Source organism: Diadema antillarum, unplaced genomic scaffold (genome assembly GCF_040938485.1).
Source record: "Diadema antillarum isolate AM-2024a unplaced genomic scaffold, OU_Dant_1.0 seq00000017_RagTag, whole genome shotgun sequence".
Taxonomy (NCBI): domain Eukaryota; kingdom Metazoa; phylum Echinodermata; class Echinoidea; order Diadematoida; family Diadematidae; genus Diadema; species Diadema antillarum.
The window spans coordinates 517,630-545,000 of NW_027271137.1; the positions used below are offsets into that span (position 1 = coordinate 517,630).

General features: G+C 38.4%; 2 protein-coding genes across 2 annotated transcripts in view; one reads left to right on the plus strand and one right to left on the minus strand.

Annotated features, from left to right (window-relative positions):
- LOC139725163 (uncharacterized) overlaps window positions 1-27,371 on the minus strand; it is a 53,525-nt gene that overhangs the window by 12,094 nt on the left and 14,060 nt on the right. The window contains exons 2-15 of the mRNA XM_071636253.1: window positions 18,123-18,356; window positions 17,120-17,362; window positions 16,397-16,633; window positions 15,087-15,332; window positions 14,117-14,239; window positions 12,882-13,004; window positions 12,146-12,268; window positions 5,083-5,205; window positions 4,286-4,408; window positions 3,834-3,956; window positions 3,120-3,242; window positions 2,013-2,273; window positions 1,470-1,598; window positions 630-884 (exon numbers count right to left, since the gene is read on the minus strand). Coding sequence (XP_071492354.1) covers window positions 630-884; window positions 1,470-1,598; window positions 2,013-2,273; window positions 3,120-3,242; window positions 3,834-3,956; window positions 4,286-4,408; window positions 5,083-5,205; window positions 12,146-12,268; window positions 12,882-13,004; window positions 14,117-14,239; window positions 15,087-15,332; window positions 16,397-16,633; window positions 17,120-17,362; window positions 18,123-18,356 — 2,466 coding nt within the window. The remainder of the gene's footprint in view (window positions 1-629; window positions 885-1,469; window positions 1,599-2,012; window positions 2,274-3,119; window positions 3,243-3,833; window positions 3,957-4,285; window positions 4,409-5,082; window positions 5,206-12,145; window positions 12,269-12,881; window positions 13,005-14,116; window positions 14,240-15,086; window positions 15,333-16,396; window positions 16,634-17,119; window positions 17,363-18,122; window positions 18,357-27,371) is intronic.
- LOC139725168 (uncharacterized) lies at window positions 20,982-24,655 on the plus strand. Its single transcript, XM_071636259.1, has 2 exons — window positions 20,982-21,205; window positions 22,682-24,655. The coding sequence occupies exon 2, from the start codon at window positions 22,691-22,693 to the stop codon at window positions 24,524-24,526; it is 1,836 nt and encodes a 611-aa protein (XP_071492360.1). The 5' UTR covers window positions 20,982-21,205; window positions 22,682-22,690; the 3' UTR covers window positions 24,527-24,655.

Here is a 27,371-nt window from a genome sequence, read left to right on the forward strand (position 1 = left end):
TCAAGGTCAAAGATCAAAGAAGTCAAAGGTCAAAATTCTGTGTAGAAGTTTTGAAGCCCTCACCTAGTGCCATCACATAAAGCAAACGTAATCAATATTGTGTTAGAAATGGTGAAGGAGTAGCATTTTGTAGCAAAATGTACAATATAGGTCAAAGGTCAAGGTCAAAGGTCACAACTGAAATTCTGTGTAGAAGTTTCAAAGCTCCCATGTAGTGCTATCATATAATAAAGCAAACAGAATCAAAATTGGCTCATAAATGACAGAGAAGTAGCAAATTGAACATTTTGATCACACACGGACGCACACACAGACAGACGGACGGACACACGGACACACGGACACACACACGTACGGAGCCCGTTTCATAGTCCCCAGTTCGAACTCGTTCGGCGGGGACAAAATATTTTGAAAGGAAGATAACATTTATCAGACGAGTGAAGGTTGAGGTGAGAAATTTCTTCAATTTGTCTCCGTCTGAAATGAGATTTGTAAGATCGCAACTGCTGATCTGCAATTCAACAAACATATCGGAATAAGAACAATAATAATATTCTCTTATTTGAAAGAAAAAAATGTTTGATATGGCTAATAAGAAATATAAGTTACATGTAAGTTACTCAGCATACCAATCAGTGTTAACGTCGCCTTGTCTGTTTCGATCTGACTGCCGTCACTGCCGTACCCGATGCAGGAATAGAAAGCTTGGTCCCCGACCCGTGCCGTCGATATCACCAGCGGCGATCGGTCGGCCACATCGGTCAATATCCGATCGTTCTTCGTCCAGTCGAAGCGGTCGACGTTCTGGAACGAGCAGGAGAACGACGCACTGGAACCAAGGGCAATCTCAATCGATACTGGCTCTTCGACGATCTCAACAGGTTCTGATTAGAAGTGACGTAAAACATAATTATATGCTGATAATGCCTTCTTTTGTCGGTATACCCGCCCATAGTGGTGCTTCATTAAAGTGGGAATTCCATTCATAGTTGTTGTTGTTGTTCTTTATTTTGGGTCATGCAACATGTTAGAAATTAATTTGTCAGAGTTTGATAAAATTTCCTTCATGAGCATATTCGCATTCATGGATACATTTTTCCGGAGGACGGAATAACCTGTCATTCAACTCGTGTGTTCCCGTGCAGACGTCAGTTTGCATGAATTACAATGTAGTTACACTTCCAAATTGAACTAGCTAAAGGCAGACATTTCTGCACTGCAGAACATCCTTAATTATTGAGATATGCATGCAATTTACTATACAGGTAATTGTTTAATATTGATATTATTATTATTATTATTATTATTATTATTATTGTTATTATTGTTATTGTTATTATTATTATTATTATTATTATTATTATTATTACTATTATTATCATTATTATCATTATTATTATTGTCATTATTGTTCTTCTTAGTATTACTATTATCATCATCATCATCATAAGCCTTTTAGCTCCACCCACCATTCTCCATGACGACGGTGTTGCAGTTGACACCTGTGTGAGTGGGCGGGCACTCGCACTGGTAGGAGGTACCGGAAGTAGAACACGTTCCCTCGTTTTGGCAGGGCGAAGAGAGGCAAGGGTTGACCGCTGAATTGGACAGATGAATGACAGGATGAAAGGAAGGAAGGAAGGAAGAATAGTAAAATGTGATGATTTTCTTTCTTTACTTTCATTAAAAAGATGCAATAACTATGCATATATCCAAGAGAAGTGCGGGTGGTCTTGATGGTAAAGCACTATCACTTATGCAAGCCCAAACAAAATACAATAGTTGTGATATGAGTAGGCTGCAGATAGCAATCTTCAGTTAGTGTCGTGTTCTTTACTGCCATCTAATGTTCCCCTTCAGCAGCTGTTCAGTAAAAAGAAAACCCGCACGATTCAAACAATATCAAGCCCCTGTTGTCCTATAAATTGCCTAAGAGAAATGAATAGACTAATATGGATGCATCTGCTGCATAATGTTTCTACTCGACCCTAGTCCTCTCTCGACCTCCTTACCAACACAGATCACACCATCTCCGCCATAGCCGTCGGCGCACACGCACTCGTAGCTGCCTACTGTGTTGATGCAGTCGGCGTTGGCGTGGCACGACGAGGCCGACGTATCGCACTCGTCGATGTCGATGCACAGCGTCGAGTCGTCATTGTCCGACGTGGTGGTCGTGTACCCGCTCCGACACCGGCAGGTGTAGCTGTCGATTTCGTTGATGCAGTCGGCAACACTCGGACATGGGCTCAGAGACTCACAGAGGTCAAAGACTGGAGAATCACCAGATTGAAGAATCATAAAGTGTATCGGTACAACAACGGATGGACTCGACCATTTTACAAACGAACTGTTGAAAACTTGAATGGTTCATGATTTGCCAAGCACCAAGAAATTATCAGATGCGTCATGGATCTGAAAGTTCTCAGACAGTCCTGGTTCGACAGGATGGTTTCACGGGAGCGACCATTCCATTACTTTTTCCATTCATTGAAGTGATCTCCGCCTAGAAAGACACAACTGAGTCTCAATTTACTTTGCTTATGTATGATCGAGAAGTTATGAAGCATTAGTGTTTAATCTCCTTAAACTTTGAAGCACTGCCATTAGCCATCATAATTGTACACTCTACGTTGATAACCTAAATATTCTGAACTACACAAACTGTAAAAGGTTTATTGTTCAAATACAGGAAGTTATGTTTAACAGAATTAAACTCAAATTACTAGAAATGCTTTTGTACTTGGTTCTACAGAAAACCCAAAATGTTACAACGTGGTTTATCTGTACGCAAAATACTTTATATTTTCTTTAGAAAATAAAAAGAAATCGTTACATTTTAGCCAATTTTTCAATTTTAAAGCAAGCAAAGAAAGTAGACGAATATATGTCGGAGAAAATTAAAGGTTTTGTATCTAATATCAATTGGAATTGCATCTAATATCGGACAACTTGCTTTTAAAAACAAACTTGTTTTTTGTTTGTTTGTTTGTGTGTGTGTGTTTGTTGTTGTTGTTTTTGACCACGTACCGGCAAGCCAACAAACTTTCAAGTTTACTTCGCCTGCGTTTATCAGTGTTCTCTCTCTTTGAGCGCAAAGAAGGTAGAATGATGCTTACCACCACAGGTAAGGCCGTCCCCGGAAAAGCCGTTAAGACACTGGCACACGTAGGACCCGTCCGTGTTGGTACATGACGCGTTGGTATGACAGGGAGGAACGTCCGTCGAACACTCATCTATGTCTGCATATAGGATTTGATATAGAGAGAGTTGAAACTTCGTCAAGTAGGTTTCTTTTTCTTTCTTTCTTTTTTTGATAGTGTCTTCATGAGAGGCCTTGAAATCTTACATTTATTGTATGGAATTGTATATAGTTTTGCTTTCGTACGGTACTGGTACAAGTATATAGTATGAGTACATGATGTAAATAATATGTACATGTGTAATCATGTGTGTATGTGCGTGTATATGTACCGTATGTGTATGATATTGTATGGTATGCACATGAGTGCGTATATGATTATGCATAATGTGTATAATTTATATACGCGTATATGCATGTTTATGGATATGTTAATACGTATTTGTATATTACGCCCATGGAGCTTCGATGATAAAGTTGTGGGAGCGTAAGTACATTTTCATTTTCCCTCCGTTTTGTCGATAGATTTCTGTATTTAACGGGAATAAAATTGAAATAGGCCTACTCATGAATACTTTTGATTCTTTCAAGATCATTTTTTTTTAATTGTTACGACACAATAGCACGAGAAATTCTAGTCATTTTTCCTTCATATGACCAGCAGGGAGAGGTCTTCTCTTAGTTGACTTACCATCACACTCTCCTCCATCTCCCCGGAAGCCTTCCCTGCAGACACAGGTAAAGCTTCCGTCCGAATTCACGCACTCCGCATTCTTGTCACAATCGTGCGAGTTGTCCGCGCACTCGTCAGTGTCTAAAAAAGAATAATGAAAGAGATTAGAATATATCAGATGTTTCTTTAAACTAATCTTTAGCCGTTTCCCTTAATTCTCAGAAAGCAAAATAAATGCACACTCATGCATATACATATACATACAAACACATATTATGCTTATTGAATTTAAAATGGCGTACGGAGCTATACAGAAGTAAACTGCAAACTGATCGAGCAAGTACACTGGTGCAAAAATACATTTTTGGAAGCTGAGGTTGAGATGTGTTCTCTTGACTACTGAATATGCTGAATGAGCTATATCATTTAAAGAGAGAGAGAGAGAGAAATATATATCTTTACTGGCCTACCATCACACACGAATCCGCTTCCCTCGTAGCCTTCCTTACAGACACAGATGAAACTACCGTCCGAATCCTGACAGTCTGCATTCGCGTCACAGCCATGGATATCACCCTCACACTCGTCAATGTCTGCAGGAAAATGAGTGATGATCTATGTTAAACAAACAGCGAGAGACTTGAATGTAGCCTAGTCATCCATAGTAGGTAAACCCCGTAAAAAGTCAGCCAAACAACCAACCAACACAAGACATTGCAGTTCGTCTTTCATTAGATGACGCTAATTTTGATAGATGTAGGACTCAGGGAAAACCAAAATTAGCCGGGTATATTAAATGCAATTATGGTCTTCCATGATCTGCATTTCTCATATAGGCCACAAATCATATCTTCATATCGAAATGGTCTACAAGCAAATGGGTTTAAAAAACCCAAACACACACACACACACACACACACACACACACACAGGGGAAGGTTGCAGCTCGACTAGCCAAATTAGCTTGATAAAGTAATATCCTTCTCTTCCTTTTTGTGTAAACTCAGTGATGTCGTAACAGATTGTCTATCAAAAATTTTGAAAGAAGACTCCGGTTCTCAAATACTGTACATCTAAGGCCGCATACATTTATTTGTATGGGAAGATTTCATAAAAATGCAACAAAATAATCATGATGCAACCCTTCGATCTGTCACCGAACGATTTCAAGTGGCCTTCTGACGTTTCTAGTTTGACGCGTGCCATAGATGACTACGGAGCCTCTTCCACTACACCCATAGTGCTCAAATTCCTCCTTTGCACTCACTTAGACACTGTACACCGTCTCCCGTGTAGCCCGTCCCGCAGGCGCACGTAAAAGATCCGTCAGTGTTGGTACATACAGCTTCAGAGTGGCAGTTAGAACTCCCGGATGTACATTCATTAATATCTGGAGGGACAAAGATGACATGGGGGAAAAAATAGAATGGTATACGAGTAAATGAAACTAGATATATCGCTACGGCGACTGATATGCCTTCGCCATAATGCATGGTTCTCCTAATAGGTCTATAGTACAATGTCTTGACAATGTGTGATGACAGTTTCACACAATTGGCAAAATATCAAAATGACAGGTTTGACACAAGTGTGCTGAATGTTCACTTTCCTAGAACTAGGTTCAATTGGATGAATGATTAAAATGTCAGAGTGCAGGTATTTGGGGAACTGATGATTTTTACTTGACTTTTGACCCTTTTATAAGTTTATGCATTGAGTAATTTTCAAGGTATTGAGAAAAAGTATGATTTCAGTATCAAATGGAAAAATAGCATTATCTAAACCTGGCCTTTGACCTTTGACCTCACGGTTCCAAAGAGAATCACTGTTAGGTTGAACATGCATAAATATGTAAGTTTCATTCAGTCCTAGACACGGCAGCTACGGCCAAGATCGGCTTACCGCACTGTGAGTTTGTAGTCGTGCATTTACATCCTTATGTTCTGCCATATTCCAAGCGCCTAAACAGCAGCTCCATATTCACGCGAGTCAATATGTGATACTGTTTCAGTTCTTATGCCGAAATTGTTTTTGCTCTAAACGGCTTTTTATATGTTTTCTTGTAGGAGTCGTGCTTAGCAGTGCGGCTCTCGGAATCGGAGTCTGATTCGTGTTTGTCATAGCAGCCATGTTCTGGAAATGTTTTTTGTTTTTTCTCGAAGCAAGCCTGATTTTGTATTTTCATGTTAAAAGGGATAGAGGAAAGAACAAATACATATGTTGTATTATCTCTACATTTTCAATGCAAGTTGATGTGTGTGGTACCAAGCTCTCATACTATTGTATTAGAAGTGTTTCGGCGGGATCAGTTAACTTACAAAGTCTGTTTTTAATGCGGTCGTGTTTTTTGAGTAAAAGAACCTACTGTTATCTATGAATGCATTTGGTATATATTCATTGAAAGTCAGAGGTCTTCGTGACAGAGTTAAACGCTTAGAAATGTTTAACTGGTTACGTAGTAAAAACGCAAATATTTTTTTCATTCAAGAATCTCATTCCTCCCCTCAAGATGAAATTATATGGGCGAAAGATTGGGGACATGGTGTAATTTATTTTTCTCATGGTGCCTCAAACAGTAGAGGTGTTTGTATATTGTTTAAAGACGCCTCGCTGGTTACAATTAATAAACATTATTGTGATAATAATGGAAGACTTCTTATTTTGGACGTTTTGCTTGATAATCAAAAAATTACGCTTGTCAACGTTTACGGTCCAAATATTGATGACTCTTTGTTCTTTTTTGATGTTTTGGAGAAACTGTCTGAATTTGACTGTGAGTCAATTGTTTGGGGAGGTGATTTTAATTGTGTTTTAGATGTTAACCTAGATAAGAAAGGAGGCAGAGCAATTACTCATTATAATAGTGTTGCTTGTATAAATGAAATAATGGAAGAATATAATCTTATTGATGTATGGAGATTTAGAAATCCTTAAACACGTACATATACTTGGCACTCGAGAAATATCTTTTGTCGTTTAGATTTTTTTCTTATATCATGTAATTTAGTTGTTCAAGTTGACAAATGTGAGATCTCACATGGTTTTAAAACAGATCATTGAGCAATATCCCTTAATTTTTCTGTAGTAAATGAAATTAGAGGACGTGGTTTTTGGAAATTTAATACATCTCTTTTACAAGATGAAACATATGTTGAACAGATTCGTAATTGTATTAAAGAAACTAAAACTTTATATTTTGAAATTCTAGACCCAAATACTTTTTGGGATTTTTTGAAATGTCAAATGAGATCTTTGACTCTTAGATACTCTATTAAGAAAGCAAAACAGAATAAGATATATGAAAATGATTTGCTTGAGAAAATAGGTAATTTAGAATCTGATTATGTTCTTAATCCTTGTGATTCTCTGGCCCAACAGATAAAATGTTACAGAGATGATTTAAATGTTTTGTATGAAAAGAAAACTCAGGGTGTCATTATTAGATCGAGAGCAAACTGGGTCGAAAATGGTGAAAAGAACACTCGATATTTTTTGAATTTGGAGAAAAGGAATCAGAGACAAAAACTTATTACCAAACTTTACAATGATAATGGTGAACTTGTTTCATCGACAAAAGATATTTTAAACACTGTCAAAGATTATTATAAGGTGATTTACACGTCGTGTAATCCTCCTACTGTAGAGTTTGAACATTTGTTACCTAAAGATACTCAGGAAATTAAATTGTCTGAAAATTTAAAAGAAAAATGTGAAGGTTTGATCACACTCAATGAATGTCTATACAGTCTTAAAACGATGAAGAATAATAAAACTCCAGGAACTGACGGCTTCCCGTGTGAATTTTATAAATTCTTTTTTACAGATCTTGGAGAAATGTTACTTAGTAGTTTCAATTTCTCTTTTACTTCAGGCAAATTATCCCTGGACCAAAGGAGAGCAATCATTAACCTTATTCCAAAAAAAAATCAGGATTTACTTTTTTTGAAGAATTGGCGGCCCATATCTATTCTGAATACTGATTACAAGCTTTTGGCAAAATGTCTTGCCCAAAGGTTAAAGAAAGTGTTGTCTGATATAATAAGTTGTGATCAAACCGGTTTTATGAAGGGGCGATTCATTGGTGAAAATATTAGACTGGCATTAGACATGATTGACTGTGAAGCTACTGGTTTTATGCTGTTAGCAGATATAGAAAAGGCATTCGATAAACTGGAATGGTCATATATGTTTCAAGCTTTAAGATACTTTAACTTTGGAGATGATTTGATCTCCTGGGTGCAAATTTTGTATACTGATATTCATTCTTGTGTTGTAAATAATGGTCATGCCTCTGAGTTCTTTAATCTTACGCGAGGTGTGCGCCAAGGATGCCCCCTTAGCCCGTTACTGTTTATAATCTGCAATGAAATAATGAGTATATGGATTAAAAGAGATGATAATGTTAATGGGATCATAATCAATGATGTTGAAATAAAGATAAGTATGTATGCTGATGATACAACATTTTATGTTGAAGACACAAACTCTCTTGCCAGAATTATGTATATTATAAATCAACTGAAAATATATTCTGGCTTGTGTATTAACCGCAACAAATCAGATGTTATTGCTTTAGGATATTACAAAGCCCATCCTCAAGATGTATCCTTTTTGGGTTTCACATATTCACCAGGGCCTTATCGCCTCTTGGGTATACGTTTTACTACAAACCCAAATGACTTATTTGAACTCAATTTTAAGCCTAAAATGGAATTACTGAAAAGAATTTTTAGAGTTTGGGCTCCTAGAAATTTAACCCCAATAGGTAAGATTACTCTTGTTAAATCTCTCGGTATATCTCAATTAGTATTTTTATTCTCTGTTCTTCCAAAGCCTCCAGATGATTTCATAAAAGAAATTGAGTCTGTTATATATTCATTTATATGGAGCAAGAAGCCAGATAAGATCAAACGTAAAATTATTATTGGAGATTATAGTGAGGGAGGACTACGAATGATACACATTCAGTCAATGATTGCTGGTCTTAAAACCGCATGGGTAAAACGCTTGTTAAACCCTGATAGTAGGGGTAGCTGGAAATGCTTTTTTGACTTGTCAATGAAAGATCTCGGTGGAGACTTATTTTGGATTTGTAATCTTGATTGCAAGGATATGATTAATCAGGTCGGAAATATATTCATACGAGAAATTCTTGTCTGCTGGAGTAATTTAGTTTTTTCTCAGAACCCTCCTGACAGATATATTCATAACCAGGTTATATGGAATAATTCTTGCATTAGAATTAATGGAAAAGTTGTTATTAAGCATAATTGGATAAATAAAGGTATTACGAGAATTTATCATATTTTGAATGAACAGGGTTATTTTCTTTCATTTTCACAATTTAGAAATAAATATGAAATTCAATGCAATTTTTTGGATTTTTTTTTCCATCATATCTGCAATTCCTCTTAACTGGAAAAATGTTGTTAAAAAACCTCAAACTCAAGATAAAAATTATCAAGAAGAACTGATTCTTGAAATTCAGAAAGCTCCTAAAGTATGTAGATTTATTCATAGAAAATGCGTAGATAATTTTCGTGAAGTTCCAAAATCACAAAAAAAAAAAATGGAATTCAATTTTGATAGAACCAGTCACTGACTGGAAAAAAATCTATCTCATTCCTTTTAAAAGTTCATTGTCGACAAAATTGCGTTATTTTCAGTTTAAGATTCTACACAACATCCTCGGGGTGAATAAACTGCTACAACAAACTGGTTTGTCAGATTCTGATTTATGTACCTTTTGTTTAGATACAACCGAGACAATTACACATTTGTTCTGGGAGTGCCCTTATACTCAACGTTTTTTGAGAGAGTTCCAAAGACAAGTTTTGAAAGACGAAGTTATTCTCACATTTAACGATTTTATATTTGGAATCTTAAATGGTCCTTTCACTACATTGAATTCTGTTTTTTTATATGCCAAATATTACATATTCGCCACAAGATGTAAGAACGGTACATTATCTTTGGCGTTATTTCAAAAAGCTTTGAAACATTATTATGAAATTGAAGAAATTATATATCTAAAACAAGGTAAAATCACTGTGTTTTTAGATAAATGGAGACATGTTCAACTTATTTGAACTGTCTGATGTTGTTTCGTTAATATAGTATATTTCATGTTTCTAGATTATTCAAGGTTGGGGCTGATGCAACACTTTCATTTGGTTCGTAGTCAAATATATGGAGGTATTTTCTCTCGGAAACTGGTAACATTCGATTTTGTGTATAGAAAATAATTCCATACTTGGAATCCACCTTGCATACATTTAGTTGTTGCAACGTCAGGTGGATATTGACGTGTTTACGGGTTGCCTGGAGCAACCTTTGCTGGGGAGGTATGCATGAAAATAGTTTAAAGGTCTATGTACCCGCGAGTTTCTTTTAACGTTGTTATGATGTAAGTTAATTTATGCATGCTTTCGGGCAGGGTATGTTTGTGGCAACCCGGTGGCTTTCCAGGAGCCTACCTGGGTGTGGCGTGTATAATGTAAATGTATACACTGTACATACTTTCGGGCAGGGTGCATCCTTGGCGTTCCAATGGCTTGCCGGAAGTCCGCTGGGGGCCTGCCTGAGCGTGGGGACGGCGGGTGAATGTGGTTTGCTAATTTCTAGATTTTCTGTCCATGGGGCCTATTACTTGTAGTATTTACGAAGTTACTTTTATTAGCTGTACATTGCAATGTGGCTGTGCGCGGCCCTGTCGCTGTGCTCAAGTGTTACACTTGTGTACGGCGGCGGGGCTGTGTGTAGTCAATTGCAATGGTCCTGTGGAAGTTATTCAATGTGCACTCGTCGTCGCCATGTCGGGCGGGCCTGGGCGGGCTTTCGGACTGCCAAAAGTTATTTTATCCTATTTTCGCATTCTCGCATGTACGACCCTTTATAGTTTGTTTTTTTTAGTAAGAAGTTATTTAAATATTTTTTAAAAGCATAAAAAAGACAGATATGTGCTTAAATTGTTTGCATCAAAGAAATGTTTTTGTGTTGAAGTAATAACTTTGTAATTCATTTATCCTCTGTTGTCTGTAAAATTATGTTGCTTCGAGAAATCAATAAATTATATCATTTGAAAAAAAAAAAGTTTCATGATGATACCTTGAGTTACTTTTGAGATTATGGAGGAAAAAGTGCAATTCAGCACTTTCACTTGACCTTTGACCTTTTGACCTTTGACCTTTTGGCAAGAAACTTCCCACAGAATATATATTGGGTAATACATGTATACATCAAGTTTAAAAAAAAAACCTTCAGGCATTGCATAAATATAAGGAAAGTAGTGATATTTTGAAGAGTTGACCTTGACCTTTGACCCCCTGACCTTTGAACCATGACCCCCAACTTCCCTAGATAATCACTGCCCATTGTAACAAGCATATATACTAAGTTCCATGAAGATACCTTGAACCATTTGGGAGATATGGAGAAAAACATGAATTTTCAACCTTTTTTTCCACAAAATAACCTGTGACCTTTGACCTTTGACCCCGTGACCCTAAAATCCAAACAAAGTATTATCCCCCCAGAATATACCCTCATACCAAGTTTGATGTAAAACCACCACACGGTTCTTGAGATATCGACAAAAACAAAACGGGACGGACGTTCGTACGGACGGACGGACGGACATACGGACGGACGGACGACCCGAAAACATAATGCCTCCGGCCGCTTCGTTGGCGGAGGCATAAAAAATATGTCACTATACAACGGGTAAAGCAAAACTAGAAATAGACAGATTACCTCTATATGTTTTGCATGAATAATAGGATGATAATCATTATAGCAATTATGATTGTAGTTGTGAGAAGTTAATATGAGCCATTATACCCCAACGCACCGTATAACACCGTTATAATACAAAACAAATCAAGGAGTTCAATGAAATGTTTTCATGAAACCGTTATTTTGGTAGAACGCGTATGAATATATCAGGCAAAGTGATTATGTCGTGTCTCAACTCATCCATCTAGCTTCACACGAATTATCTATTCCTAAAACAAGAAGAAGGAGCGATTTTATGAGAAATATAGATGTAGTTAATTCTGATTGTTATAATACTTGTGTGCACAAACCAATCGGAGAGTTCAAGATTGACGACATCATTAATTTGCATATGTGGATCAATTGCGACCAATTTGTTAGTATATATAACATCAAATTCTGTAATAATCCACAACTTTATTTCAGGTCGAGTTTTGGGTGGAACTTCGCCCATTTTGGTTCGACTTATATTTCATTGATGTCAACATGATGGGAATCTATTCGCACTTTATTCTTAAAAAAATAATACAATTTAACTTTCTGTTATTCGATCTCACCATCACACGTCTGGCCATCCCCAGTGTAACCAGTCCGACACACACACGCAAAACCTCCCTGTGTATCCATGCAATCCGCGTTGACGTCACAATTGTTCCCGCTCGTTTCGCACTCGTCGATATCTGGATAGGGGGATAGTGGTTGAGGAGTCACGATAGCAAAGGGGAAACCATTGTGATGTAATAGTAGGTTTGTTTCTTGTCTGTTTCTTTTGATCAAAACAGGAAAATTTGAATTGTGTAAACACTCTGGACGAGACAGCTAGCAGCAGTTGCATCGCTACATCTGCAGCATAATATTTCCTTAGTCGTTAATAGAAAAAAAAAACACACTTTCACAAGTACTGAAAGAATCTCAGGGATTGGTGCTAAAAAATCGAGCTTTCTTGAAAAGGTCGTATCGAATTCAACTTATCTGCAATATTTTGATGCGACTGGTACGTAGTACAAACGAAGAACAATTTTCGTACATTAAAGTGCCATTTCATGTCGGTGATTAAAATCATGTCAACTTTGATGTCCATTTGCAGGGAACGAAAAAAAAAAGATGCAGAATTCGGCATGACTATATTTTTCGTATCATACTGAACGTTTCTGACGAGAAATTTATGTTTCCAGCCTTCGTATAATATTATAATGAAGCTGTCAATGTGTGTCTTTGCCTAACAGTAGGTGGCGCTATGTAACCATTCCGATGGTAAGTTCCGCGACTATACAGTACTTTGGTTAAACTCACTTGTGCAATCTATGCCATCTCCGGAGAAGCCATCTTTGCAGGCACACGTGAAAGATCCCGGGATGTTTGTACAGGTAGCATTGGAGTGGCAATTTGAGGCACCCGACGTGCACTCGTTGATGTCTGGGTTTAGAGGGGTTAAATGGAAAGAGATCGTGGTATAACGTGGTAGACAATCCCGCTGAAGGTTCCCGCAAATTCTCGTAGCCCTATAGCTTGTCCCATCTGCCCAGTCTTGGGCGATGCCAATGACAGTTAAACGTTGGGGAGCTACTGTACATACTAGGCCTACGTCTAGCTAACAGAACTTACTGATCCTCTACCCTAACACACAAACATTCACACAAAAGCACACACACACACCCATGACACAAACATACATACAAACAGACACGACCCCGGCAGAAGGGACGGGGGGGGGGGGGGTTGAAGGTAAGAAATTTTGACAGAATTTCTTCTAGAGATAACGTTTAGCAAATGGGGCACAAACCATCTGAGTATACTCTGTAATTTATACCGCAAGAAAGCTTATAGTGCTCATGGAAAGGTAAAGAAATCAAAACGCATGTCAAGGCATGGCAACGAGTTAATGTTCAAGTTCAAGTTTCAAGTTTCATGTTTATTTTCCACATCTCATACAAAGAAAAATGAAATCAATGTGATTTCATGTGAGCATAACAAAAATGAACACACAGAAAAAACAATCAATAACAAAATAACGCACATGTATAAAAATCAGAGTGTGTGACTCGGGCTATGTGGCGAGTGTGGAGGGGAACAGCAATAGGCCATTGACCTTTCGAGGCCGAACCCCATAGACAAAATAAAAAAAAGAGAGTCATTTAAAATAATGATATCATAATTAACAGTTATCAATTAAAGCATTACAGAATAATTAACAACAAGCACATAAAACAATTACAAGTACTAAATGCACTTACAGAGGACAAAATAAGACACAAATTACAAAACAAAAACAGTCTACAAAACGGGACATTATGTAGCACTATAAAGCCAGATCGGACTACACATCTATACAATAATTTGAAATAAGCTGTAACTTATATTTTCTTCTGAATGATGCGGTGTGTCTTCACAAACAGCTACCATTTATTTTCTAAATGACCCATGTCCCTCCATCCCAAGCCCCCCCCCCCCCGCAAAAAAGTATTAATGCATGTATATATATATATATATATATATATATATATATATAGTGATGACGTCATATTTACCGTCACACGTGACTCCATCTCCGGAATAGCCTTCTTCACACCGGCAGCTGAACGAACCATCTTCGTTCTTACACACCGCATTCTGGCTGCAGTTATTTTGGCCGTCTGCGCACTCGTCAAAATCTTTAAACGGACAAGGACAAGGAAAAAAATATTGGAGTAAGTCTTCCCTAATCAAGACAATTAATTACTTGAACCGCTTCAATATGTATCATCTAAGCACAACGTTGTCTTTTTTACTCTGAGTTAAGATGGGGGAATAAGTATCGGTTGTTGTTTAGAAGCTTCTCCTAATCTTGGCCCTAAATATCGTGACGGATGTGACAAATTTCTCAGTCATCTCATAGGTTGATTGACTTGAAGGACAAGCCGTGAGGCCACTAGCACAACGTTCGTGGGTTTAAGAGTTGATTTTTTTTTTGCATCATCAGCTGTTACTGCAAAGCAGTATCAAATGTAACCGTTGACCATTAATTCATATTCAATTTACATTGAAAGAGAAGCGCTCATATCTTGTGATGATGATTCTGCGTTTACTCCACAGCTGTGATTCGCTGATTATCCGATTATTCCAGCAATACAGACTGACAAACGGGCCAATCATTGTCCCGTTTTTCTACTGACAAAGTAACTTGTTAACACTTGCTACAGGGATTCCTTAATTTCTATTTCTCTAGAGATTAAGGGAAAGCATGCATCGGAATGGCATCTATCGTTATTGTTTAATAAAAAGCCTTCTGCTTATTCGGGATTAGTTCAATCTGGACTACAAAACGACAAATTCTCTCGTCTGACTAAAGTGCTATGTTGATGATGTTCTCTCACATTTGAAGAGGCAGAACAAAAAGACACTAGTGTTTAACAGACACCAGGGTGAAATATGCAAAATGCAGAAAGAAAGAAAGTATTGTGTTGCAGAATAAAATTGTGACCAGTCCCAATCAAATCAATTAAAACCAATCAAACTCACCAAGTACGGTAACGAGAAGAAGGCAACTCCCGATGTTCCCGCTAGCATCGGCAGCCGTGATGTTGACGACCGTAGTCCCGATCGGGAATGACGAGCCTGAAACGGGGTCACTGATGGGATTCGAGACCGGGATATTGGAATTGTCCAGCGCACCGGGTTGGTTCCAAGAGACGGTAGCACTGTTCCGATTGCTCTCTGCAGTTACTTGTATGTCAGTGGGACACGTCAAAACTGGAGGCTCTTCGTCTTGTCGTGTAAAGAGGGTCAGGATAGATCCACCAGGTATTAATGTATTACACTTATTTTGAATGTTAATAAAGTGTATCAACTCATATGTATGTAAATTAACTCTTCAGCAATAACAAAATTGTTATATTTCAATCTTTATTTATCAGCAGTCTTTATTCCTTAGATTGCAAGTGTATGACTACACATCGACTAGATGTTCTTGGTAGAATCTCATGAACATCATCATTCGAGCGTTCGGATGATGATGATGGCAAAAATGTACTATGAGTAAAATTGCACTTTTTGAAACCCGAAAATGTTGCTAGAATACCGCTGCTCCCTCTCGCGCGGACGTGTTTATGTCAAACCACAACTTGTGCGTCAAAGCAAATATGAAAGACTATCAATAAATTTAACTTTAAATGTTAAAATGTTGACCATTCAGGCGACTCACAAACATTCTGTTTGAATGTGATGAGTGCATTTTGATAGACATTTTTCTTGAATTTCTGTTTTGGGATGGACAACGTGTACAGACGAAGTAGAATGATGGATCACGGTACTGATAAATTGAGCAAAGTAATACGCGTATCGTCTTCCTGATGCCCAAGAGAAGAGAAAAATAAGGGCAATTCTCTGTCGTGTAAGCGTGGCGTCAATAATTCGAGGATACCGTAGGAGGCTGAGAGGTGGGAACACACTGCCATTTTAACAATTATTTCTGTCACACCTGACATTAAGCTTCAGGATTTCTATATCTTTCAGTATTTTTGATAATGATGATATTTTTGATATTATTAGTGTCACAAGAGTTCATCCTAGTTGTTCTCTTGTGGAAAGTTATCCGCGTATGAAGGTAATTATCTCCGAGGACAACTACCCCTGGCTAAATAATGGTTAGTGAAAAGTGTAAAGTAACGATTAGGATTAGAGTTAGTTATAGGGTTAGATTTTGGGTTAGGGTTAGGATAAGGTTCGATATCAGGATTAGGGTAAGGGTCAGAAGAAGGGTCTAGGGTAATTGCCCAGGGGGTAATTACCCTAGACCAGTTATCTGTCATAATGTTCGAATCTCGGCATACCTCGTACTGTGACGTATACGGAACAGTATCCGACATTTCCCGACCCGTCCCGAGCTGTGAAGACGATCTCGTAGGTGCCCAGCGGGATGACCACGCTGTACGTGTCGCTGCCATTGACAATGGGGTTGGAATTGTCTTCGACCATCGGCGTGTCGATGGTCACATTGGCTCTATTGCTACCGGGGTCGGTTGCCGTCACGATGTTGTCGGCGCAGGTCAGAGTAGGAGGTTCCACGTCTAAGAGGTTAAGAGTAGTAAGAAGTAGTCACGGTGGTAACTAATCACGTAGAACAGAGTAAACATAATACGTTGATAGATAGATATGACAGCATTATCACTTACTTCAAGAACAGAACTGATTATCATGTAATTGTTGATTATAATTATTTGTATTCGTAGTTGCCTTATATATTTGTTCTCTTTTGTTAATCACAAAGCGCTATGAAACATTTTTGTTTTAAGCGCTATATAGTAAATAGTTATTATTGTTATTATTATCATAATCATCATTTTAATAATTTTTATCATTACTAATATTATCATAATCATAATTTCTGTTATCATCGTTTATTAGCATGAAATTACATTTTTAGGACTGTTTTATCAGATTATGGTTTTATGGTAGGGTTTAGTATTGAGACCCGTGAAATTAGTACATGTAATTCACCAGCACACACAATCATGTAAAAGAGGAAGAAGATGTAAGAAACAAAATAACTGTACCCCACACTCTGATGTCGAAGGTGCAGGAGGCGATATTGTTGCTAAAGTCGCTGGCCACTACCTCGACTGTGGTCCTGCCGATAGGAAACCTGGTCCCCGAAGCGTACGAGACTTTACTTATTTGAGCTTGTCCGGAGTTGTCCTGGACACTCGGGTCCTCCCATGTGACTGTGGCGTAATACTGTCCGGGCTCCGTTGTCACGTTGAAGTTGTCCGGACACGTGACTTGAGGAGGCTCGACGTCTACGCAAGCAGAAAATGGAGAAGAGAGACATCAAGTCATTTGGGCAAACCAGAGAAGGAAAAATGTGATGGAATGGAGAAGGAATGGGGCAATAAAGAGACAAACGGGAAAGATGGTATTGAGAGATATAGAGAGATGTGAGGTTGTGAATGATGTGTGGAACATTGTGGGGGCCGGGGGCCTATGAATGTTTCTACAAATAAATGACGTTTCATCATCATCATCATCATCATCATCATCATTATCATCATCAGAGAAAAAAAAACTGAAAGGAGGAGAAGGAGGAGAAGAAGGGTGAGGAGGCGAGTGAGGATAAATGCTGGAAGGAAGTGGAAAGTAAGAAACAAGGAAGTGCCCATGGAAGTGGAAAGGAGACTTTGGAGGAACGAGAAGACAAAAAAGCAGAGACAAAAGATGGACATGACGGAGGAGGAAAAGTAAGGAGAAGAGAGAAGGAACTCAAGAAAATTGGTGATGAAGAAAGTAGAAAGATTATGACAAGGTTGCGAAGGAGAAACAGGAATTTGTGATGTTGGTCGACGGAGAAGAGAAAAGAGTAAATATCACTGCAATATCACTTTGACAACAATATTCAAGATGATTGCAAAAAGAAAAGTTAGCCTTCCTTTTGGTGAATCAACACGAAAATTTGCCGACTTTGATGAAAATACCGTAGTTTGGAAAATGTACTACATTCAATTAGATATAGATTCAATGTCAACGTTTTCATGATGTTATACGCATCATCAACTTCCGTACCTTGCACGGTGACATAGACGGAGCAGGCCGCGCTGTTTCCGGCTCCGTCGACCGCCTCGAATCGCACGGAGGACGTGCCGATGAAGACGCGGTAGGACGGCGGTAAGTTGATGCTGATTTCTCCCGAGTTGTCCGTGACATCGGGGTGATCGATGGACACGTCCGCGTAGTTCTGTCCCGCTGAGTTTTCGGTGGTGATATTCCCCGGGCAGACAATCACTGGATCCTCCGTGTCTGCACGATTTATGACAAACGCAGAGTACAATGCAGCAAACACAATGACAACCTTTTCTAGAATATAGGCCTACGTCCTCTTGTTTTCGAGATGTTAGAATTATGGAAAAGATAGAGTAGGTCATACATTGAATTTTAAAACTGCACTGAGGACTAACCAGAAGTGTAAACCTTTGATTCGTCAATATACAGGTGATATATTACACACACACGATCAAACAAATATAGGCCCTACTTATATTAAAGGTCGACACCAAACTTTTGGTAAAAGGATAGTACAGTATTGGTGGAGATGAAGATTGAGCTTTTTTTTTTTTTGCGAGATACGAAGAAACTACTTATGAAATGTTACAGAGCACACCATTCTAAGAGGAATTTCAAGTTTATTTGATGAAAATCAGTTTTGAAATGGCCGAGATATCCAAAAACAAAGTAAATCAAAGCGATCCTAATAAAAGGCGGGTCCCACCTTTTATTAGTATTGTTCGTTTTGGATATCTCAGCCATTTCAAAACCAATCTTCATCAAATAAACTTCGAATTCCTCTTGGAATTGTATGCTCTTTCATATTTCATTAGAGTTTTTTTCATTATCTCACAAAAAAAGTTAGAAACCTGAAGCCAGGTTTCAACTAAAACTATACCATCCCTTTAACGTTAGATAAAAACGTTAAACACCTATAAATTTCATTTTTGTCATGACCCGAAAAATCAAGAAAAACAGAAAGTAAATTAATTTATTAGAACATAGGACAAATAAAATAAACCTTGATTATCATATGGAAACTGGCATGTATAATTTAGTGCTTGAAATGCAACGTCATGTGCGTAAGTTCACTACGCCTATCATATTCATGAAATTAAAACATTATCTTAACACAGGGATATACCTAGTTCTACCACTGGATAAACAGAATTTGGCCGTGTAATTTTGATTTGAGAAAAAAAGAAATGGTTGGCCGATTTTCGCCACAAAAGAGACTGAGTTTGGACATGGAGACTAGCGAAAATCTGTCAACCATATATATACTGTATATATATATATATATATATATATATATATATATATATACCGGGTGTCCCAAAAAAAGCGGAACGGTGGATTTTCAGTACCTTGCGGTCTAAAAGTTATATATCTTTTGACATCATTAGAAAGAGCATCTTCCGCAGAAGACTATGATACCAAAATCATTACATTTGGTTCAGTACTTTTTATTCTACGCCAATTTCTGAAAATACAGTCATTGTCAAATTTTGCCGGATTTTTGCGACTTATGATATAATAATTTGAGTGCGACACGCTATCCATACGGTGAATATTGTGTAAGCTCGGTGATCCATGTCAACAAAAGATACAGCTTTCACACTGAGCACGGCACGGGCCAGGAAAAAACAGTGTGTGTGTGTGTCTGTGTGTGTGTGTGTGCGCGCGCGCTCCCAATATGAAAGCGTTATCTTTTGTTGACATGGATCAACGAGCTTACACAATTCACAGTATGGAACGCGTGTCGCACCCAAATTATTATCTCATAAGTCGCAAAAAATTGAAAATGACTGCATTTACAGAAATTGGCGTAGAATAAAAAGTACTGAACCAAATTTAATGATTTTGGTATCATGGTCTTCTGCGGAAGATGTTCTTTCTAATAATGTCAAAAAATATATCACCTTTAGAACGCAAGGTACTGAAAATCCACCGTTCCGCTTTTTTTGGGACACCCGGTATATATTTATATATAAAAATAATTGTCATCATTACTGTGACGATTTATAGTCAAAGTTCCCTTTCTCTACCTTGAAGGCAAAAGGAGATCGAATCTCAGTGACTACAGAAGACATAGACAAACGCCGACACAGATAGTAACTTTCGGACACACAGGTCGTTAGGGTCCCCAAGGATCCACCCGTTACAAGAAATTATCAGTTGGGATTCATCACTTCATATATTGTTTCTTGTATCATTTTGCGTCAATAGATTAGCTTTGATGATAGACAAATTGTAAGGTTTTCAAAGCTATCTTTCATACTGCTACCTCTATGTTTGGTCCATAAAGAACCGTTTATAATTTCCTTTACCAGAAGATTTTTCTCTGTGACTCGTGCTCATGATATAACAAAAAAAAAATAAAATCCCTTAGGCCTTCCAAGACCATGATGTGATATTCACGCAAACTGAAAAGAAAATCGTTCGATGTGGTAATTTCGTATGTAAAAAATGTTGGTAGCATTACTCACACGACAGTCAAAGTCAAATATTTACATTTTAAATAATGTCTACAAGTCATAATATTCAATGACATGACAACGGTCAAACGGACATAATTTTCCATATTCAATTGATGTACAATTCAGTCAATATTTATTTTATTTTCATCAAATTTTCTTTCATGTATTTCCCTTACATGACTTTTGTTAACATCTTTCCCTTTCCAGTAAATTTTCCAAATTAAGTGTCGTAAGTACACCTTGCTATACGAGGCGATATTACATTATGGGCTTTCGAATATCGGATAGGCACGCGGTATCCCAGAAGTGGGGAAAACCCACTTCTATTATAGTACTCTAAGGGTCACGGTGAAAAGGTCACGATAAATTTTCACAATACATGTACTTAGTAACAGCTGCATGAATCGAGCGACCATTTTGTGAGTGCTTCGTAGTGCATCTCTCTTTCGTTGGCTAACTCTCAGTACTCTACTTGGGCATAAAAAGTAAGACCACATTCAATCTAATTTGTGTTCGCACCTTCCTACAGGCTGAAGAGAGAAACAGATTGTGATTCCATGCCTAAACGTACTTCGGAGCAAAACATGAACTAACAATATCAAACCCGGAAGTTCAGCAAGCTGGGTAAGCATAATGAAACGTTATTAGCACATGCGTGTTATATGTGTGCTTGGCACGTAGTTTTACAGAAGCAACGAGAATTGATTCAGCTCGATTTGTTTAGTTAACACTTTGTACAACATTTGTACCTCACAATTCCACTAAATCATGGATGCTGAAATTTAATCAAGGCTGATTACAACATGAGCCAAGAATTCATTTGTTTTTTCCTTCAAAGAATTCACAGCGAGGATTATATGGGTTATGAGCTGATATGACAGGCTCGTCGAAACATTATAAGACAAAAGGCCCCAAGTGCAGATAACCATATCCATGGATTCCTGTTAAAACAAAAAATCCATAAATGATAACAAAAAATCCTGTCAAACGTAAATTCTTATTCTGATGACAAGTTTAAAACCTAGACCAAAAAGAGGAGAAAGGTCTCTAATTTTGGTTAATGAGTGAGAAGGTGATAATATTTTTCTTCTTTTCTTCTTTTTTTTGTTTTTGCTAGAACTGATCTTCTGTATGTGGTAAAAACATATCATTCATTGAAGTAATCACAGATGAAGGTACATGTATGAAAATAAATGGATTGATGTTTGGCTTTGTAAATTATACATTCTCATTTCGGTTGCCTTTGTGAACTTATAGTGGAAAGAATGTAAGAGAGCAGAGCTGAAACGTATTACTAGTAAATGATGACATGATTAATGTCAAAGTGTACATGGTAAGCAGTCCTTGTCAAACGTTAGTGTACAACTTTCATACAATAATTGTAATGGTAAAGCATTCGATGTATTGCTGTTAAAAATATTGATAACGCCGCTGAGTGGTTCCGATTTTAGGTTATGTACAATTGAGAAAGTTGTGAGAGTTTTAATCTGACGTCATCTAGGGGAAAACACTTTAATATAATTTATAGTGCAGTGCGAAACGACAATAAATAGCTTCAGAAAAAGGAATAGGAGTGGGGGTGGGTGTTGGCAAAGCACTGGACTGCTATAGATGACGTGTCCCTACTTCTTTTTTTAATTGATGGTGCGTGTATGTGTGCGTGTGTCTGTTTGTTTGTGTAGTAGAACTTGTACTTTCATATTTTTCCACAAAACATCACTGATGTAAAACACGCTTTAATTAGATACCTCTTGCTTGATAATCATATACGGCCTTTAAAAAGTAACATCGCATTCTATCTGATTTGAGTTCGCACCATCCCGCATGCTAACCAGACAACAAGTTGTAGAATCTGTTCCACATTAAGAAATCTACGTAGACCAGCAATTTTAAGGCTGAAGTACAACTTATTTGGCAAACATGGTAATTAGACACTATATTCACACACGCATAGTACCTTGCTCCTAATTACGTCTTTCGAATTAAAAAAAAAAAGAGATCTCGCGCCAACTTTCCCTTATCTGTCTGGCGAATACTTATCTTAGTATTTTTGATACATAATCATGTTTATCATTATGTGTTTCTATTACTAATGGACAGACAACCACTATGGCGGCATTTCATCAAATAAGCAGCCAAAATCTGGAGTGCCCTATCTGTCTGACACTTTTCAACCAACCTAAATCACTGGCATGTTCACACGCATTCTGCAAAGACTGTCTGGAACGCATCTTTCAAACTCAGCCCAACCTACGAACTCTTACATGCCCTGTATGCCGGAAGGGAACATCTGTACCCAGTGGAGATGTAGCTAGGTTACAAACAAACCTACCGCTGAGTTCTCTCGTGGATGAAGTGAAAACCAAGAATCCAACATGCACAGTTTGTGAGATGGACGAAAAGTCGCCAGCTGTGTCCTACTGTCAAGACTGTGCGACATATATGTGCACATCATGTGATAAAGACCACTCTAACTGGAAACTATTCTCCACCCACTTAGTACTAGATATGAGCGAGGTGCTCTCTGAAAGAGTTCCGCTTAAGAGGCGACAAAAGTGTAAGAAACACCCTGCTGATGATCAAGATTGTTTTTGTACCGGATGTCGGGAGTACATCTGTTGTAAGTGCGGAGTGTTGGAGCATTTGCAGGAGGGACACAACCTGGAAGAAGCAGCCATCCATGAAGAGAAATTAATGAAAAATATCAAGGACTTGAAAGAAAAAACAAAAACAAAGACCACAACCGTTAAAAACCATATCGAGTTCATAGCGACACAACGCGATGAAATAACAACTACGCTGAGAAAGCTCAACGATGACATCGACAAGACGTACGAGGAATACATGCAACTATTGTCAGCCAGAAGAGAAAGGCTGAAATGTGAAGTAAAACGATGGTCTGAAAAATTTAAGAACGAATTACAAGTTATGGAGGAAGAGAGTCGGCAAACAATCAGTCAAATAAACGCCATGGAAGAGCTTGTAACTAACGGTATTAAGGTACCGCTGGAGAAAGACGCCTTGTTTGCACATGACACGTTGTGCGAGACCTTGAAGAGCTTTCTGGGACGAGATGATCCTGACGCCCAATCACCAAGAGGTGTGACAGAACGAGCTCAGAACATTTCATTCAGTAAACACATAAAGGTCAATGAACTTTGTCTTGGAGAGCTGAAAGGTTACATGTGGGGTCTCAAAACAGACGTACAGCTCCCTCGCAAAGACAACATGAGCTGTATGACTCCTGCACCGGACGGTCAGATGGCGGTGGGATCGTGGCTTGGCGGAATCCATCTCTACTCCCCTGATGGAAAGTTTCAGAAAACGGTGTTGAAGGATGTCAGTGTCAGTAAAATTGGATTCCTGTCTGATGGTCGAAGTGTTGTATATGATGCAGATGATAAGATATCACTATACACCCCTCAGTGGGAGAAGCTTAATGTCACGTTTGAGACGACTAGTTACGGGGAAGGAGTTTTTGGTGGTCTCACTGTGGACAGATATGACAATATCTATGCAGGTAATAGAAACATCCAGGTATTTACCACACAGGGTGGCAAGGCTGTAAGGGACATATTGTTTGATGGATATTCAGCATGGCAATTATTCTCCTTTCACGTCGCGGGGAAGCTGCTACTGACGAATGCATTCACTGTTGTCTGTCTTGATGGTAAGGGAAAGAAGGAGAATGTCTTGACGAGGGATGGTATGTCTGCCTACCCAGCTGTTTGTCGAGATGATTCGGTCATTGTAGCCTGGGTGAAGCACATGGAGGGTCTCGTCAGTATCGATCGATACACGAGAGATTTGGAGCACATGCACAATATCATCACTGATTTCAAAATACAAAAATCAAAAAGAGGTTGGTACTATCTACAAGAGTTTGAGAGTGGCGACATAGCTTTCTGCACTCCAGATAGACTCTATACATTTGATTCAATATAATATGGGAATGTAAGTATCATCATTGAGGATTATGTGCTGCAGTTTAGAGGACATTCTAAGTGGAATCGTATGCAATGTCAATGACATTAATTATCGCCATGGGCTTCATATGCCATCCCTGTGTAACGCCTACCTACATAAATATTTTTCAAAGAGAGAGTGTATGTGTGTGTGTGTGTGTGTGTGTGTGTGTGTGTGTGTGTAGGGGGGGGGGGGGAACTAATTATGACTGGGAACATGCAGGGACGTCGGATGGTGGGAGGTGGTACGTGTCCCTCTCCCAGACGAGGGAGCTTTTGCCTTTTTAGAATTGACATTTGTAGTTTTTTGATGGACGAAGGGTCCCCAGCTTTGTCCTACTTTCAAGACTGGGGAAAACATGTGTAAATCCTGTGGGGAAACACAATTGGCCCGAGTTCATCACGGATGACGGATTTCGTAACAAAAATAAACCATGTGACACTTGGCGCTCCATACAAATTGTTCATGGTTTAAACCATGGTTTCAATATTACCAGTCTCTGTCTGGAAACCGTTCTCCAGCAGCCATGAGCGAAGTGCTCTCTGGAAAAGTTCCGCTTCTGTCACTTCTATTATAGTTCAGCTTCTGCGCCTTCACTGTGTACAATCCTCCTTGGTACAATTTCTGGAAATGGACCGAACGGGAGAATTGGGGTGTTGGAGGGGGATACACCCCCCCCCCCCCCCAAACAAGAGTGAGCTTTTGTACTTGTACAATCGAAACAAAACGACCCGGGGACACTTTTTGCGTATCATTTAGAAAATTGTTAATCCCAGAAGTATACTAGTTGTGTATGGGGGGGGGGGGGGGGGACTAGTAGGGGAGAGGTGTGGGAGGGGATATGCCTCTCCAATCCCCCTCCCACACGACGGGACCTTTTCATTGTTTTTTCTCTTTTTTTTTTTAAATTGCAATTTTATAATCTAATCCACGCTTTGGGCGAAATATTTGGAAAATGTTCATGGAAAATTGGAGTAGTTAAGTAAAACATAGAGCCTGCCACTTCTTGTTTACACGTGTGCGTCTTCACTGAACGACAGAGGCATTTGAACTACAGTATTGAAGCTATCATCTGTTCTGTAAGTTGTCTTGAATGTTTTTGTTGTCTTGTAGCTGTTTGGAGGTAACCTCTCAAGCCCGTAACTAGGATTTTTATGGGGGAGGGGGGGGGGGGATCAAAATTGGAAATAGTAGACCTTTCTGAGGGAGTTTAGCAACCAAGCGGGATACTCGGTCTCACTCTTTGGGGGGGGGGATTTGTACGGATTTTTTGTTTTTGCTTTTGTTTTATTTTGGTTGTTGTTGTTGTTTTAACTTTAAAAACCATTCTTCTGTCATATTTTGAGCTTTGGGAAGAAGTTTTCACTTGTTTTGTTTTTTTCAATCTGACCCTGCTCGCTATGCCACCCCCCCCCCCCCCCCTAGTTACGGGCCTGCCTCTTGACTTGACCACGAACAGATGAAAAATTTGATTTGAAAGCGGTCTCGTCTGAGGAAGGGCCGCACTTCAGCATAATTATTATGTTGAAGAGCGCCCTCTAGCGAACGACTAATGTTTGTACAACAAGCCAATATTCTTCGATTTGTCTCCCTCTGCTAAAAAGCAGTACACGGCAGGTTCGATTCCCGCCGGTTCCGTTTCCCGACATATTTGTTTACAGATGTGCACTTGCGATCTTTCAAATTTGAAAGCCATCCTCATTCTCAACCGACGGTATTATCTTCACCCCTCTGCTTAATAATTAATCTTTTGCTTTAAAACCAATAAGTCTTGTACGAATTAGTTCGAACGTGTTGTGTTCTGTTTTATACACGATCAAATCCAGTCGTGCTTCCATTCCAAGCAAGTACTCCTATATAGCTGTTAAGTGTTTTATTTGATGTGTATCACTCTGCAGTAAAAAATATCTTACAAGACGTACCCACTCGGAGTGAAAATACGTGTATATAACAATGATTATCCTCATGATCTTAGAATAATATTGGAGATCCACTATTCGTTGGGTGTAGTTCATAATATTATGTTTCTTTCTCTGCGCGTTTTACTTTTAATTTCTTGATCAATATATTGTCAAGAGTGACTAAGGTTCTTGCTCCGTGTAGCATGATATGAAATGTGGCTGCGCTTGTAAACAGGTAAAATTACAACTTTAGTTTACTTTAATGTCGCGTATAAGCAGTGATTTCGTGTTCGACTGTTCCTTATCTAGAAACACTGTATAGGAACAAGTAGAGTTCACATCATTTCCATGTACAATGATGTACTCGAAAAGTTAACGTGTATGAAGTCCGTTGAGCATTTATAAGCCAGGAAGGAAGATATAATTGAGTCATTCAGTTAATACCACCTTAGCTATCGTTACTAGTTTGCAAAGGAAAGTGATATCTTTCTATCTATAGTCTTACTCATGTAAGTGTTATGTATATAATATATTATATATCACCCTGTATTACTTTATATGGAAATAAACTTATTCTTAATGTGTATTTAATACCAGTGGTACGCCCAAAACTGTAGCGGCTGATCTATGTGAAGGGAAAGAGAATTTTAGAGAATTTTACATCGACTTTGTCCAAGAATTTACACAAGAAATATAATAAACGGGATGAATTAGGGTTTCACTAACCCCTTTTACTTTCTCATTGTCACAAACAAACATACACATACAATTTTGATGATATTTCTCGCCTTTTTTAAATGTCTTCGCCATTCGTTATTTTGCAAACAGCAAAAATGTGAATGTTTTCTTTTACCCTTGTTTCGATCAAACATAATTCTTATTGAATCTTGATAATCCCTTCTACATACAAAATGACTTATACA